Here is a 16,508-nt window from a genome sequence, read left to right on the forward strand (position 1 = left end):
CACTTCAAGGATGACATTCTCATAGACATAACTGCTGTTTCCTCTAGTTACACAGACATCTCAAAAAAACCTGCACAGAAAAAGCAGAAATTTGATACCAATTTTCATGTATGCAGGAACTCTTGTAATCTGTGTAGGAAAGTGTCTCCAGTGTTCTAAAGCAGATTTTAAATACGTAGATGAATTTCAAAAGGTTATCAATTGTCTTCCCTAGAAAATAAATTGCTAACATTTTGAGTATTACGAATGGCCTCAGGTCAAATAATTACAACTAACAGTAATAAAACAATAATGCATGTTTCTAAAATCCTAGCTTTAGGACTATGAAGAGTCACTATTCTGAAATGAAACTAGGAGATGTGCATATCAATTGCTTCATGTAAATAATAGAACCTGGCCACCCAAATTTTAGGAAGCAAAATTAGAAAACACAGGTCGTTTCCCTGCTCAAGCTTGAGACTCTTCCCCCCAATTTTAACATTTAGAATTGCTGGTACTTTTTAACATGACACATTACTCCTGGAAAGGGATACTGAACTGGAGACACCCAAACTGACAGTGAACAGCTACAATTTACAGAACTGCCTGGTTCATAGCAACAATGGTTTCCTCTCATGAAAAAATTAAATCCAAATGGAAGCCATACAATTTGATAACTTAAAGGACTACACAAACCACTTGATCATGCAGTGGCATCAGATGATCTGACAATGGCAAAGGCTGATGCAAAGACATGCTAAACCAAAATTTACAGATTGTTTCCCTAACATCCTTTTAAGTAGATTGACCTAAATACCAGGAACCAGCAGACAGAGTAAATAAATGCCCCTCAGAAAAGACATCAAATAACTCAGGTAAATACACCACCTCATTTAGTGGATCATTTATAAAGCATCTGATATTCTGTAGTATAAACTGATAGGAAATTGGTAACAGATAGAAAAGAACTGTAAACAGATGAGTAGATAATGCCCACAGCAGGATTTAAAGTCCCTTAACCTTCCCTGAAGCCAGTACCTCCCTAAAAGGCATATTCATTTAACAACAATTCCTAAGTGTACACATTAAACCTCTGTGTATCCACATAGTGTAAGGGCCAAGTCCTTCTGCAATAAAATTCTCTTCACTTGCATCCACACAGTACCACTTGACAAAGGCTGACTGGAAAACTGCTCCATTTTATTATGACATTTAAGAGTGCAGTATGAAATTTATTTTGTACTGGAATGAAAAATAAAATTAAGTATTTCTAGCCTTCTAATCATTCAGCATGGCTGCCAAGGTTGTTTCTAGTGTCAAATCCTCTCATGAAAACAATGACACCAGATAAGTTTTGGCTCCTGAGCTGTTCCATTTTACACCAACTTCTAAAATTGTTTTCGCTCCATTGGAATGAAAACAAAATCTTTCTAACTTGTATTAAGAACAGAATTCTACTGATATGCATATATAGAGTGAGGTTTGGTTTTTGATAGGGCTATCTTTACTTTTGAGAAAGCCTAATCTTGACCACAACCTTTGCTATGGTGTTGTGTCAAAATCTATACACTATCTATACACTTACACAAAAACAGGAAAGCTTTGATTATATGTTTCTACAAGAAATAAAAAGGCTTTCTAAAACCACTCCTGACTAAGATAATCGTTGAAACTGTTTTCTTAAGTGCCCCATATCCTGGCCACTACTGGGCTTGCTTTTCTGCCAGTGGCAGACAACACTTCTGAGCTTGTATTTGGGTGAAAATATTCCTTCCCACAAGTGTTATGTCTCTGACATTAAAAGTCTCCTTTCATCAAGCTAAACCCAACATTTTTGATTTTTCTACCCTAGGAGTTTATTATAATGAACACAAATAAATGCATACGCCATATTCCTAGTGCTACCCTCCTTACTCCTTTTTTTGAAGATATTGTTAGAGACAATGATAAGAGGGGCATAGACAACAGAATGATATAAGGTAATACAAAGGTATAAGGTATATAAGACCTACAGAAGAGAGGATATGAAAGATATTTAGAAAGAGAGCATCTATTCTTAACTTTTTAAAAAATGAAATTCAGGCCACTGGGGTGAGTAATATAAGGTAGTTTTGAATAATTATACACATGCACACACATTTAAAACATATTTTAAATATTTCTATTACCTAACTACAATTACATATAAAAATAATACAATTATACATATTACATTATACAAATGTATATAACACTTCATGATATAGTAGGAGCACCTATCCCAGGAAACAAACACTCGGTTCCAATCTAAAGTGGACTTCTCTCTACATCATAATGTAATTAGTGCTTCAAATAACCTTACCAGCAGCAACCTTTACTTCATAGGTCTACACTCTACACATTCCTAACAAAGCATAAATTCACAGGAATGCTTGAAAGATGCTTTACATCCACTGCTTCCTGGCTAAACTTATTTAACGTTTTTCAACATGGGCTTGTTAATTATTATGTTTTATGATCCTACAGAAGTTCTTAATATCTTGGTTATATATTTTGTTTTGGAAGTGACAACAGAGGAATCTGCTTCTTGTACGCCCAGAAAACTCAAGGATTCTTCTGTATCTGCTACAGTCTATTGCCTATTAAGGCAAGAAGTACTGTGAACATTATGCAATTTCTCAAGGATAATGGCATCACAATCTTAGGGGGGAAAACAACAATAACAATAACAACAAGCCCAAAGAAAAAACCCCAAACATCTACAGCATAAATAATTTTAAATTTAAACAATAAGATTCTATTTCTAACAAATTAGCTTTTAGTCCTTTAAATGAGCTGTACAAAACATGAGCTAATTAAGATTTAAATGCAAGCACTCAACTGAACTGGATTTTAATAGCAAAACTATGCATATTATGCTTGGCAAAAGAAGGATCTAGTTTGTGAATCTCTTTGGTTTGTTTATTGAAACTGCACAACTAGTTGATATCTCATTATGCCTAGTGATAAGGGTTGGCTGTTATGTATCTTGACAGTAAGCCTGGAGCTTCTCCTGCTTTTATCTATCCAAAGGTTTGAAGTTTCTGAGCTGACACTGCTTCCTGTCAGCAAGGAGGTAAAATAAAGTGAGGTTTTGTATGAAAACAATCTGTCATGCAGATCTGGAACAGGAGAATCAAACAGGACTTGTGTTCACCCAACGATGACAGAAAGAATGATTTGTAGTCAAAATTTTTTATTACCTTCTGTTTAAATATTTAAAGTTCCAGCATATGATTTGAAATCTTATGTTTGGTTGCTCATCCCACGTGAATATCAGAGATAATTTACATAAATCATGTGGGATTACAAGATCCTGGATAATGTAATTTAAAAGTCCTCCCTATTTCAGATCCAATGAAGAAAGGAAAAAAAATAAGAGACAACAGATACCAGCAGATATAAGGATGAGTTTATTTTTTAACTGTACCTGACAAAAAGAAAGACTGAACATGCAGACTAACCAGCATTAGAGGTGAGGTATAATTTAACCAATAGCATAAGTAGCCAACAAGCATTAATTCCTTTGTTTGCTAAAATGTAGAGATAGTGAAAAGCTTTGAATGACATTGGGACCTCCCACCACCAAAAAGCCCAGAGCAAAGAAGGACTAACAGGATGCTGCTGGATCCACGGTGGTGTTATTTTCTACTTGAACTCTCTCTCTCCCCCATCTCTCTTCTATTTCTTAATTAATTGTAAATAAAATCTGTACCATTTACTTTGGCATATGGTCTTGTTTGCACCTTAATTTGGGCAGAGGCATCTTTCAACAATCAGATCTTAACAGCACTATCATATTTAGTAGTGGCAAAATATCTTAATTACACGATGTTATTAACCTTAGTAGAAAACTGACCCAACAAACAGGTGCATAAACAATAAAAATACACACTGTAATGATAAAATACATACATTTTTAGTTGTAGCTCTTGTTAGAAAAATTGTACATGATAAATTATGAAATCTGCTGATATATTACAGGAAGCATAACATTTTCCCTCTCATATATAAGGGAAAAAATTAACTCCTCAGCACCTTTATGAGAGAATCAGCCTATCATCCTTCAATTAAATGCTTAAGTACAAAATTACTGAGCAGGACTCCTACCCCCATCAAATCATGTAAGAGTCAGAAAAGGTGTTGGGCACCTACTTCTCCTGGATTTGGAAATCTTTTAGCTACATATTTATAAACCCTGCCCTGAGCCTTTTCACTTTGTACAATAAGAGTGATATGAGATAAAAAACAATGAAATTATTGAAAGCCTAAGGGGAATAACTTGGAGCAGAAAGCAGGAATTATTTTAGTATTATATAATTAGCTTGCAATGCATCATGAACCATTTGTTAAAGATTCCTGACTTCTAGGCACTGCAGACTATTGCACTGAAATTTATTAAAACCCCTACATTTCAGTGGATGCAAAGTGTAAGTCCAATGGCATGGGTAACTATATTACTATTAATACCAATAATAAGTACCTTACTATGCATGCCATAAGTCCCAAACGTTACATGTCAGATGTTCAAAGACCATTGAATGTCATGAATCTCACAATACCTCGAAAAATGAATATGGAAACTTGTGGAAATGGCAGCACATTGAATCCTGCCACCGAGAACTGTATGTGGCAATGATAGAAATGCTTCTCTCAGAAGAGCTTTTCACAACCCTGTGTTTTGTGTCAACCTTGTATTTGTTTATCTTTGCTAGTGGAAGCAGTGAAAGATTTCACTGCCCAAACTGCACATGGAATATATGTGAATATTCAGGAACAAACTCTGCCCAGGGAGGTGGGATCTTAATGCTGTGGCAACATGATCAATCTTTTAATTTGCTACAGCCTGAACGGAAACTGAGTCCAAGCAAAAGGTCAGAACAGGCATTTTATATTCTGTGTTAAAGGAGGGGAGGAAAAAAATGTCTTTGAGGAGTAAAGTAAGTAGCTAATGAGACACAGCACTGACAGCTGGAATTTAGTAAGTGTCCGCTTCACAAGTAAAATTGCTCTTAGTAATTAAATACAGGTATCATACAAAGCTTCTGCTTAGAGCTAGACTTCAAAATCCTTCTGTCAAGTAGGACTGAAGAAGTTTTACATACCAGGTAATATAAGGGTGAGTTTGCCTGGGAGGCTAGTCTTAAATGAAGAGGGTTAATTGCATAAATTTCACAGTCCTTTCAGTGGTAAATAATTCCAAAGGGACTTGTTCAGATAGTAGCCTGGTATTATTGAAAAACAGACCACAGCTAAAAAGTACTCTTATAAAGTCCACCAAAACCTGAGACACATAAAAAGTTTATTAGTCATTGCAGAAATAAAACACAAACAAAGTCTTTTTAGAAGGATCCAAAATTCCTTACGCCCCAGGTCTGTAAGGACCATAAAACTCTACCTGAGAAAATTTTAAACAATCTTCTAATTAATCACAGGATTTTATCACCTCTCACAAGCTGTAAGTAAAACATTAACAGGGTAGGAGGAAGTACTCTTTGTGCTAAGCATGACTCCAAACCCTGCTGACATAGCCCACTAGATGAATCAGGTTACATCAAACAGATTATCATGGGTGCTAGCACACAGAATAGTGTTTCATACAGGGGACTGCATACCCATAAATGAAGGTATAAGTTTCTAAATTATTGGGAGGGTCTGAGAGAGAAGAGTCTGACAGGTTTTCCGTAATTTGAGACATCACCATCAAAATATGACCACGTAACATATCCTTCAATAATGAAACTCTTATTCCTGAAAACAGATTTTGATCATGACTTAATCAGCAGTCCGACAGAATATTTCTGGTATCACAAAAACAAAGCAGTTTAAGTATCTAGATAGTTGAATGTTTTTACCAGCTAGAGCCAACAAATTTCCATTTACTCAAGAATGTATAACAAAACCACACAGCTCTACACACTTTGGGGTAAGAGAGTACTGACTGTGCAATACCTGTTTTAACCTACCTCATAGTACATAGGCATATCCTTAAGCCTTCTTCCCTTTGGACGCCCAGATTCTGCAACCTGCAAGTAAATAAAGCATTCATTACCCAAAGTACTTTACTCATTATTCCCTTTTGCAAACAATACACTCACACTCCAAGACAGAGAGGAATCATCTTATGGCAACCCTGTACCCTAGGGAGGGAGTTTTTTTGATCAGCAACTTGAAGAAAAGTCTGTAACAAAACTTCATTTACAGGGAGCAGAGCAGCTTACGTCATAAGCTTTTCTTTTCCTATTTTTTCCTATGAATGAGAGCAATGAAGCTGGTAAGAAGACAGTAAGTTCTATGAGGAGTAGATGAGAGAGTTGGGGCTCTTCAGTCTGGAGAAATTAATTTCTTAGGGGAGAACTTATCACTTGCTACAACTGCCTGAAAGGAGCTCATAGCAAGGTGGGGATCAGCCTCATCTCCCAGGCAACAAATGACAGGACAAGGGGAAATGGCCTCAAACTGTGCCAGGACAGGCTCACACTGGACATCAGGAAGAATTTTTTCACAAAAAGGGTTGCCAAGCATTAGAATGGGCTGCCCAGGGAGGTGGTAGAGTCACCATCCCTGGAAGTGTTCAAGAAATGACTAGATGTGGCACTTAGTGCTGTGCTTTAGTTGATAAGGTGATGTTCAAAGGTTGCACTTGATGATCTTAGAGATTTTTTCTAACCTTAATGATTCTATGAATTAGTGTAATTTTTGAAACCTCCACAGAGTAGTTTATCATTACCAAACACCAAAAAAGGCAGGATCTAGAAGTGACATCTACAGATTGGTTCATTATTAAAAGTTACTTTTTTGAAATACCTGTTTGTAAAGGTCATCAGATGTTATCACACTGAAGAGTTTTCGCAGTGGCACCTGCACAGCAAGAGCCAGGGCCTGGGTGTGCATTTCATCCTCAATCTTGCTCCCGACAACGAAACTGATGCTAGGCTTCCAGTCATCCTACATTCCCAAATAAAATATTTAAGGTATTAAAACTCATGCCAACAAAAGTCCTCTGCAGTTTCAAAGAGTAATCTGGTAGAGACGGCTTTATGTCACTTTAAGACATATTAAACATCACTGTATTAATCACTGAAATTGCATGCAACTCGAAAAAGCCCCTATTACTTTGCCCCAATTATTTCTGCCATTAGGTGGCAGCATTATGCTACGCAAAACACAAATGCCTACTGACAGCCTCAACCTTTTCCCATGCAAACGATGCATCAGCATCTCACAAAGATGTACTAACTTTTAAATGGCATTTGCAGATTTGACAGTTCAGGTAGCAAACAGGAAGTGAGTTTTGAATATATGTATTATTGTGATTATTCAATGTAGAAAAAAATTAGCAATTTTCAGCTCTCTCATCCTGTGAATTAGATAATGCCCAGATACTATTTTCTGTACATTGTAGCATTATTTTTATGATGTTTTGTGAAGGTATATTTATGCATAGAATGGCTCTTGTGTGATTTCAATAAATATTCTGAATAAAGAAAAAATACCAATGGCAAGTTGTATACTACAATATTGATATGTTAAAAACATTTGCAGTTTTCAAACATTTGCAGTAGCATACAGATTACTGTAATGTAAAAAGTGTTTTCAGCACTATTAAAAATGCAGAATAAGAGAAGACTGGAACACTTTCTTTAGTGATGTACATCTACAAAGGCTTAAAAATTATGTAACTTAAGCAACTTTTACTGGTTACTGTCTTTCACATTACTACTGGAATCCTCTGCACAGAGTTTCTATCTCCAGCAATTCTACATCTCACTCTCAAGTATTCTTTATCAGCATTAGTGGTGGTTGAATTAGGAGCATTTTGTAATGGCTGTGATGTACAGGAATCACCAATTTTTATTGTTTTTTTCAATGCTAGTCTGCATGTATAAACTGCAAGGTTACCAATGCAGCTGCATAAAGGTAAACATGGAAAGGGATTCAGTCAGATCAAGGCAGTCCCAGGACAGTCACATTAATCAGAGCAGAGTCACAGTCCAGTGTGCATCATAGCAAAGAAAGATTTTAAGAGATTTAAGATAGGGTGGTGACTTTAGGATGTTGAATATTTTAATATATTTATATTACGTACAAAGTCCTTGTAGAATAGGAACAAAACCTGAGCTGAATTATGGTAAAGTGAGGAAAAGGACCATTCTAAGAAAGAGACTCAGATGGCAAGAGAAGCATCTTCTTCCATTTTTATAGTACCATTCTTAATTTGTTCCTTTTCTTAGCTGGTAAAAAGCCTACCCAAATGTCTGCAATTTGAGTAACTGATGGCTTGGGATGGGAGAAAGCCACAGCTACTTAAGTTTCAAAACACTGCATGTTTGTATGGTGGGAAATGGTTTGTCAAACACTCAAGGTAACAAAGGATAACATCACATGAGTATGCCCCATTTTTCTAACCACAGAATATTCAGAAAAACAAAAACAATGTAAAGATCACCTGGGTCATTAAGTGAAACTGCAAGTAGCTACAGATCAGATAACTAATCCAAAAGGGTGCCTACAGCTCCACACATCATGAACTTCCTTGATGGTTTATTGCAGCACAAAATAAACCTCAATTTTTTAAAATTATGAAGTGCTAGAGAGATCAAGCATATCTCTGATGCTCTAGGAGTGGGCAAACATGGTGGAATTTATGAGTGTCCAGCTGCACTGGGGCAGCAGACACTGCTTATTGGAGAAGTGGCAGCAGTAGTGGGGACTGCATCAAGTACACTGAATTTCATTTTGCTCTTTGAAGTCTTTCTGCCTAAAGCTGCAAGATAGCTACTGGTGCACTGCACTGTGAAAGAGCTCTAGGTATTCCAATACTGTCAACATGCACAGGAGTTGCAGCTAATCTGGATTAAAGCTATGACTGTGTACCTGACAAGAGTTGGACTGTAAAAACTTCAGCATTCTTTGAACAGGAAGTATTTAGATGCCCATGCTTGTGTGGAAATGCATCATTTTCTAGGCTGTCAGAACTGAAATGGAAATGCTCTCATGTGTCAGTATCCTGGTGTTCCCAGTGCTGACCAGCACACACAGAATCTTTAGAAAAACCATCTACCTGTGGCATGAGCTAATGGAGCAATTGTTATCACTACACTGCCCACTTCAGGGAGAACCACCAAGAGAGGGAAACAAGTTCCAGTAAGTCTCACAGAGAGATGCTGACAGCTCAAGAGCAGCAAGAATCAGGAATGTCAGGTTCTACTTAGGATCCTACGGTAAGCATGGTCCAGCAGAGCAATACAGAGGTTACTCCCACAACTTCCTGCAGTTCTTCACATATATAAATATATATATATATATATATATATATATATATATATATATATATATATAAATCTATCAGAGAATTCTAAACCCCTGCCTTATGCCTTCTTTAGTTCCTCCTTAACATACTGATAGCTTGCTGCCCACAAATCAATCCTGCTTACCACCGACTAATAACACCGTGACAACAATGTCTGTGGAACCTGTCTTCCTTATTGTCCTCTCTCTTCTTATTTTTCCACCCCTTGGTCACAACTGTTCCTGTTTAATTTCTCCTTCCTTTTCAACTCTCTTCTCCTGAGCTACACCACTTGTCTTAATGTCTCCCCCACCTGTGACTTGCTCCCCAGCTCTTGTCCTCTGTCTTGTCCTCTGTCTCTTGGTTCAGCTAGTATCCAGTTTCATTATCCGATCCCACTTCAAGCTTTCTCCATCCTCAGATTCCTTCTCCAAATTCTTATTCCCTAGCCCATATAATTCCCAGGCATTTTCAGAGTTATGGTTGAACAATGAGACTTTCCTTCACAAAAGTACTACAAGCCTTTCTAAGAAAAGAGAATTTTCCTTGTTTCACTGTGGTGCCCTCCTTCTCAGCAGCCTGTGATAAAGCACCAAAGCAAAACACCAGGGTAGGTCCTGATTGTGCAAAATTAATATTTAAAAAACACAACAGGACTTATGCAAACAAAATTATCCAACCCTAGATTTTTTTTTGTCCAAGAAGAAATTATCATCAAACGGGCCACATCTTCTTCCCACTGAAAATGCTCTGCTTCAAAGAAACAAGGTGATAAATCTGCTCCACAGAACAGCTATGAGAATATTTATACTATAGGCAAACCATTGGCTAATACATTAAAATAAAATACATGGAATGAGCCTCTACAAGATAACTGAACTGGTAGTGAAAATTATAAACTTACTTAATTCTACAGAAGTATATGCAGCTCGATACAAGGTTTTTGCTCACAAATTTAATTATTATTAGAGACAGCCTATGCCTCCCTGGTGCTAAATGAAGAAAAGAAACAGCTTTTCTTTAAAAAGTGCAACACCTGGGAATGGGAGCTGGAAGTAGCTAGTAAATATCCAAAGCAGCAACACACATCTTCACAGTCAATAATGATCTAGACTTCCCGGAGTCATTAATAGCATGCCATCTATTTCTAGACTCACCAGTTTTGAAGCCCTTAAAGATAATTTTTCAGAAAAGCTGCACACTGAGAACATGAATTGAAGTCAATAGTCAATGTGCAGCGTAAATACACAGCTTAAGGTGTTTAATTGATTAGACTATTTTCTGAGGTTAAAAATCTAATATTTTTGCAATACTGCCTTTATATTATCGATCCTGTAACAGTATCCTTAATGTTCAAGGCACTGAAAGGACAGAGAAGAAACAGACCCTGCTTCTACAGCTCACCACCTAAAATCACAACATAAAAATGTGAAGGAAAAGTAGTAAAATGTATATGGTTACTCTAAAAATATTTTCTCCCTCAATATACAACTGCTCCTCTACTTAGCTTTATTCTTTCAAATGTTATTGTAGTATGAAGGCTTGAGAAAGGATCTGAAAGAGGATAGATTAGTGACCCTAAGGCTACCTCAAATGACATTCCCCGCTTAATGAACAGGATAGAAAAAACCATAAAAATAACTACTGGAAAATCATGGAAACAGTCTAGGGAGGTTGCCACCAAGAATTTAACATGAGCACTACAAACTGCACAAAGACCAAAATGCAGGGAGCAGATATCCCACAGAATCAACAATGCTGGTTCAAATGTGAATTAAAAAAAAATTGAAGCTGGAAATGTGGCATTGGCAACTGAATACTGCTTAAGCAATCTGAAACAAACTCCAATTAAGGGCCAGATCACTTTCACTGGAAAACACCCAGTGACAACCATTGCTACAAATGACACTGTCCTGGTTTTAAAACTCCTGGCCATGTCAAGAGTTGAAATGCACCAAAGTCTCTTGGTGTTAGAAATAACCATCTGTGTGGGAAACTTCTATGTCCCTCAGCTGGAGAGGCTTCAAATCTGCAAGATCAACCTAATTCTGGAAGCTCCATGTAAGCAGCAAATGGCTGTCCAAAATCCTTGCTTTCACAAAACACAGAAGGTGCCTCATCTTCTCACGATTTTGCTCTCAAGGCCCCATTGTGTTCCTCTGTAATGTGATTTTTCCCAGCTCTTAAAAACCAGTACACATATCCTGTATATCTTCATCACAGCAGTATTGGAATAGCATAGGTCTGTTAAGAAAATATCTAACTTTAATTCACACTGAAGAAAAAAAGCAGATGTAGCACACAATTTTTTTTCTTCCTTTTTATACATATCTTGTTTTCTCTGCTTCATTTCCTAGACACAAAAGCCCAGCTGTTCTAGGGAAGACAGTTGAACAAGTCAGGTATATTGTTTATTTTTGCAGTACCAGTTTCTAGATCTCTTTGGCCAAGAAAAGCATCAAGCAGCCATCTTACCCTCCTCCTATTTCCAGACAATCTGGGTATATGTTATTTTATTTTTGTGGTACTTACTGTTGTGGGGTTTACAGGTTTTTTGTTTGGTTGCTTTTTTGGTTGTTTGTTTGGGTTTTTTTTCTCTTGGGACAACAACAGTAATTTAATTTCATTACAGCAGAATTTCATATTTACCTGTAAGGGCTGAGAAGAAACATTTGAAAACTCAAACACAAAACATCTGAGCATCAATTAGTCATTTATGAACAATTAGAGTAGTAACAACTCTAGCTAGCACTCTTTACTTTCAACAATGAAGGAGCTTGTAAACCAGTAAATACAACTGGTATTACTCAGAAAAGTTGTTTATCAGGAGTTTTGTAGCCTTAAGGTGACATCTCTGCTTGGAAATCTGCAGACTCACTTTCATTGCTGATGACACACCCGCATTTACTAATGGCTTGCGTTCTTAAGAGCCTGAGCTTTTGCTGTACAACATGGGCAAGTGAGAGAATATCAAAGCTCAACAGAATGTTAATTTTTCTCTGAAGATGAAGTAGTATAAATAGCAATCAAAAGAGGAGCCATCCTGTTCAGAACATTTTTAGAGGTTTCACAAGATCCTAAGCTCAATTTTCAGGCCCTAAAATGAAATGAGAGGAATCATACAGATAGAAAGTCAGCATAGAACATGGCTTACTGCTGCTATGCTTAGTTATACCAGTTAATAAGAACAAATAATAAATGACAGTTATCTCAATTAAGGGCTGTATTTGCCCAGAATTCACCTTTCACTTAGCAAATACCACCCTTTAGCTACTTAACACATGCAAAATTTAAAACTACTTAAGAATCCTAATTTATATTTTGCAATTTAATTCTGTAGTGAGCCCAACCAAAATAGATTATAAATATCTGAAGGCAAATACAGTTTGCAACTCCATGTTCTTCTGCATAGCACATTGCAAACAAGAAAGATAGACATAAACTATAATGTGAGCCTCTGGAAAATCCATATTTCCTATGTATGTATTTTTAAGTTGAGTGTTTGCCAGTTTTCACAGTGCATTCAGTAAAAGCAATTATTTGGTTAGTAAATACCATTTAAATAATATTTTAGTAAGTATACTCGTTCATAAAAATCTTAACAGCACTGGTAAAATGCTTTTCATAGATTGAACTAATAAAATAGTAAGTCATAAACACATTAAAATGTGAAATTTCACCACTCGCTCTATCTGGTACAATTTAAAACCAGTTGTAGCAAATTCCCTTTGCCTTCAATAAAGGGAAAGAATATTTTTCAAATTGGTACAAGCAGATCTAAAAATTCTTTACATATGAATTATGAGGAGAGACATTTATTTACTTGATAGGAATTCCTGTCATCTCCCAAATAATTTCCGATACATATGGTATTTCATGTACAATACTGAGGACGAGTAAGAAATAAGTTTTGTGCACTATGTCTGGTGAGATCTAAAATTCAAGCTGTTCAACACTCTCTTTTACAGACTGCTTTCAGTTCCTGAGCTTTATATATTCAAGTTTAAACTTTGTATGTTGCATGATTGCTGGGGTAGGGCGAGTGGGGCGAGGGAAAACGTGGTTAGATTATTTGCAGAATGAGATTTGATTTTTAAAAATCATGTTTATCCTTTAATAAAAACCCCTATGTGATTAAGTAGTTAAGATATTCAATGCTCTCTGTGTTCAAGAGGAAGGAATTAAATTTGGCAGCAGAGCCGTACTTGTGTCAAAGATTTGCTTTTACAGAGCATGTTTATTTACACTATGTACACCCACATTTGGCCACACTTGATGAATCTTGATTCACACATGCTCAGAAGAAATTTGCTGGCATTTGACAGTTCTGCACCGAGTGTGCTCTTGCCCATGACTGTAAGAGCTGAATAAGAACACTCCTGCAGTAAGAAATTTCAGTGGCTGCCCAGCATCTCAGAAGCCCGAGTTCAAGCTGACCACAGCAAGGGGACAGTTTTTCCCAACTTCCCAAGGCTCTGTCTGTGAACAGCATGGCAGAGAAAGTGAAATTAGCTTAACTGGAACAGAAAGCAGTCAGACAATACCAGAATTATGGAAACAAGGAATCTCAAGTCCCATGGGTACAGGAATTATGATAATCTTTAATTAGTTGATTACATACCTTTCCCTACAGAATTCTTGCCCCATTCAGTGAACATTCAACTTTTTTTTTTTTTCATCTGCCTCAATGAGTGGTCCAGAATAATACTAACTTTGACATTTCCTAACTTTTGAGCATTTTATTTCCTACCTTTAAAAATACTTCAATATAACGGTTTGCATTTAAGAAATGTAATAAACTACGTGTAGAGGCAGCAGAGCATATAGAGCACCTTGTTCAGTGAATTCACTGCACAATATCCACAGCCACAATAAACACCACCATAAAAAAACATAATCACTAATTGGCACCTTGCTAGTAAGCACTGGAGGAAGACCAGGAACAGAGTAGGTGATGGGGATTGACCCTTCACCCCATTCTTATGCTTCAGAGATGTTTCCCAAGGGAAGAGACAAGATTCACAAGTAAGAAAGGGCTCAAGCATCTTAGAACTGTACTGAAAAATCTGTGTCCTAGGGAAAAATGGAAAACAACAGCATAAGCTATTAAAAAAGTGGTCTTGTTTAGCTAAACTTGTATTATATGGTTACTACAAAATAGAAGTAAAAGCAAGTAAATATTTAAGAGATTTTTGGACATCTGCGCCCTTTTCAGGAAAAGCAATTAGCGAGTTTAAAAGCCTCCTCCTGAATTAAAAGTTCCTCATATTTAACCAGTGCTGCTGGCATATTAAAAGAAAAAAAAAAACCAACAAAACACAAACCCTCATCAGCTAAAACACAAACCTGCTTTTTTTCTTTTTTCTTTTTTTTTTTTTTTTAATAGGGCACAACAGGAACAAGAAAACAAGGAAACCACGGAAGCAATTTGTCTCACTTGCAGAAGACGTGCTAGATAAACACATGTGAGATAAATATTATTGTTTGCTAAACTACCACCCTATTTTGAAACCAAATTCTCTCTTGCAAGTCAAGATTTATGAGAATTACATTGCTTACACAGAACCTGGAAACCTAAATATGCCTTTAGATCCTCACACTGTGTAAAAGAAAAAAAAATAAAAAGGAAAAAAAGTGCCTTTTAGCTGCACACACTCGGGCAGGAAAATTACAGCCTCACATTTTCAACGCGACGGGTAATGCTGTGTCAGCACCTCCATCAAACCTCGTTGTTCAGCAGTTTATAAAAAGTTCACTCCGAGCCGAAACTTGGCACCCAGAGCCCAGAAAGGAAAGTGCCGAGGAGAGGAGGAGCAAAGAAACCCGCACGGCCACGCTGGTGGCGGGGGGCAAAGGGGCTCTGCCGCACATCGCGACCATTCACGGCCCTCCCGGGGCCCCCCTGGACCTCCGGCAGCCGCGACCCTCGGGCCAGGGAGCGGCCCGAGCCGCCTCCAGCCCGCTCCCCGCTTCCCCCGCGCCGCCGGCTCTGCCCCTCGGCTGCCTTCACCTCCTCAAGGCGGGCGGACACCAGCGCGGGCTCCCAGGTCGGCTGCACGGACCCCGGCGTGTCCCGGCCGGACCTAGGCTGCTTAGGGCCCATGGCGGTGCAACGGCGGCAGCGGCAGCCCCACGCGTCGCCCCGGAGACGGCGGCCGCGGGCGCAGCCTGCCCTCAAGGGGAGCGCTGGGCCCGGCCGGGGCGGCCGCGGGAAGGCGGGGGGAGCTGGGGCCGCTCAGCCTCGGGAAGGGACATCGCCAGTGTCTGTAAATAGCTAAAGCGGGCAGAAACTGATGCCCTGGAAGTCGCACCTGAATATGAGTGCGAACTTTGCAGTGCGGGTGGCCGCACACTGAAACAGGTTGCCCGGGAGGTTGTGGAGTCTCACTCGCTGGAGATTGGCAAGAGCCATCTGGATGCAACTCTGTGCCATTTGGTTCTAGGAACTCTGCTTAAGCAGGGAGGTTGGCCCAGATGATCCACCGTTGTTCCTTCCAACCTGATGGATTCTGTGCATTCTCTTGAGGTTTTTGGAGACTTCCATCATAACTTTTGAGACAATGAGCAGCCTTCATCACGGCCACCCGAAGGAGAAGCCTCACTGAGGCTGCATGGGGAGTTCTGGGGTGACACATGCTCACAGGGACACCAAGTGACACATCTCGTCCCCAGGGCACCAAGTGACACATCAAATCTCCAGGGCACCAAGTGACACATAAATCCCCAGGGCCACATGGCAGCACCCTGGCAGCTCTCGGCATGCCCCTGAGGAGGGTGAAGGAGCGAGCTCGGGCCTGGCGCTGGAGCATGGCCGAGCGGCGAGGCGGGGGGCGCGCAGGTGTGGCAGCCAGGCCAGCTCCCAGGCCCGAGTGGCTCTCCAAATACTACCATATGTTACGGCACTGGGACCAGGAGGGGAGAGGGAGGCACTGTTGGGAGAAAACAGGAGAGCTGCCAAGATAAAGAATTCATTACAGAGGAGTCATGTTGTGATCTCACACTGGAGACGAGTGAAATATTCTGTGTGATTTAACATTTGGTGAAAATACCCCAAACCACATGCTGCCCTTCCCCCACTCCCTTATACCGACCGGGGTTGCTCAGAGCCTCCAAATCTTTATTTTATTTTCGTCAGAGCTTAAAACCCTGCTGTGCGGTGTGTTACAGTCTTAGTCAGGATTTCATTCTGGGATGATAGTGACCTGGTGTGTGTGCTGTA

At 38.8% G+C, this 16,508-nt stretch overlaps 1 protein-coding gene across 1 annotated transcript in view; it reads right to left on the bottom strand.

Annotated features, from left to right (window-relative positions):
* SPAG17 (sperm associated antigen 17) overlaps positions 1-15,392 on the bottom strand; it is an 86,410-nt gene extending 71,018 nt beyond the window's left edge. Inside the window, 3 exon segments of the mRNA XM_058800061.1 lie at positions 5,964-6,023; positions 6,805-6,945; positions 15,300-15,392. Of these exon segments, the coding sequence (XP_058656044.1) occupies positions 5,964-6,023; positions 6,805-6,945; positions 15,300-15,392 (294 nt within the window).
* Between the last annotated feature and the right edge of the window lie 1,116 nt (positions 15,393-16,508).

The sequence above is a fragment of the Ammospiza caudacuta genome, chromosome 2 (genome assembly GCF_027887145.1).
Source record: "Ammospiza caudacuta isolate bAmmCau1 chromosome 2, bAmmCau1.pri, whole genome shotgun sequence".
Classification (NCBI taxonomy): domain Eukaryota; kingdom Metazoa; phylum Chordata; class Aves; order Passeriformes; family Passerellidae; genus Ammospiza; species Ammospiza caudacuta.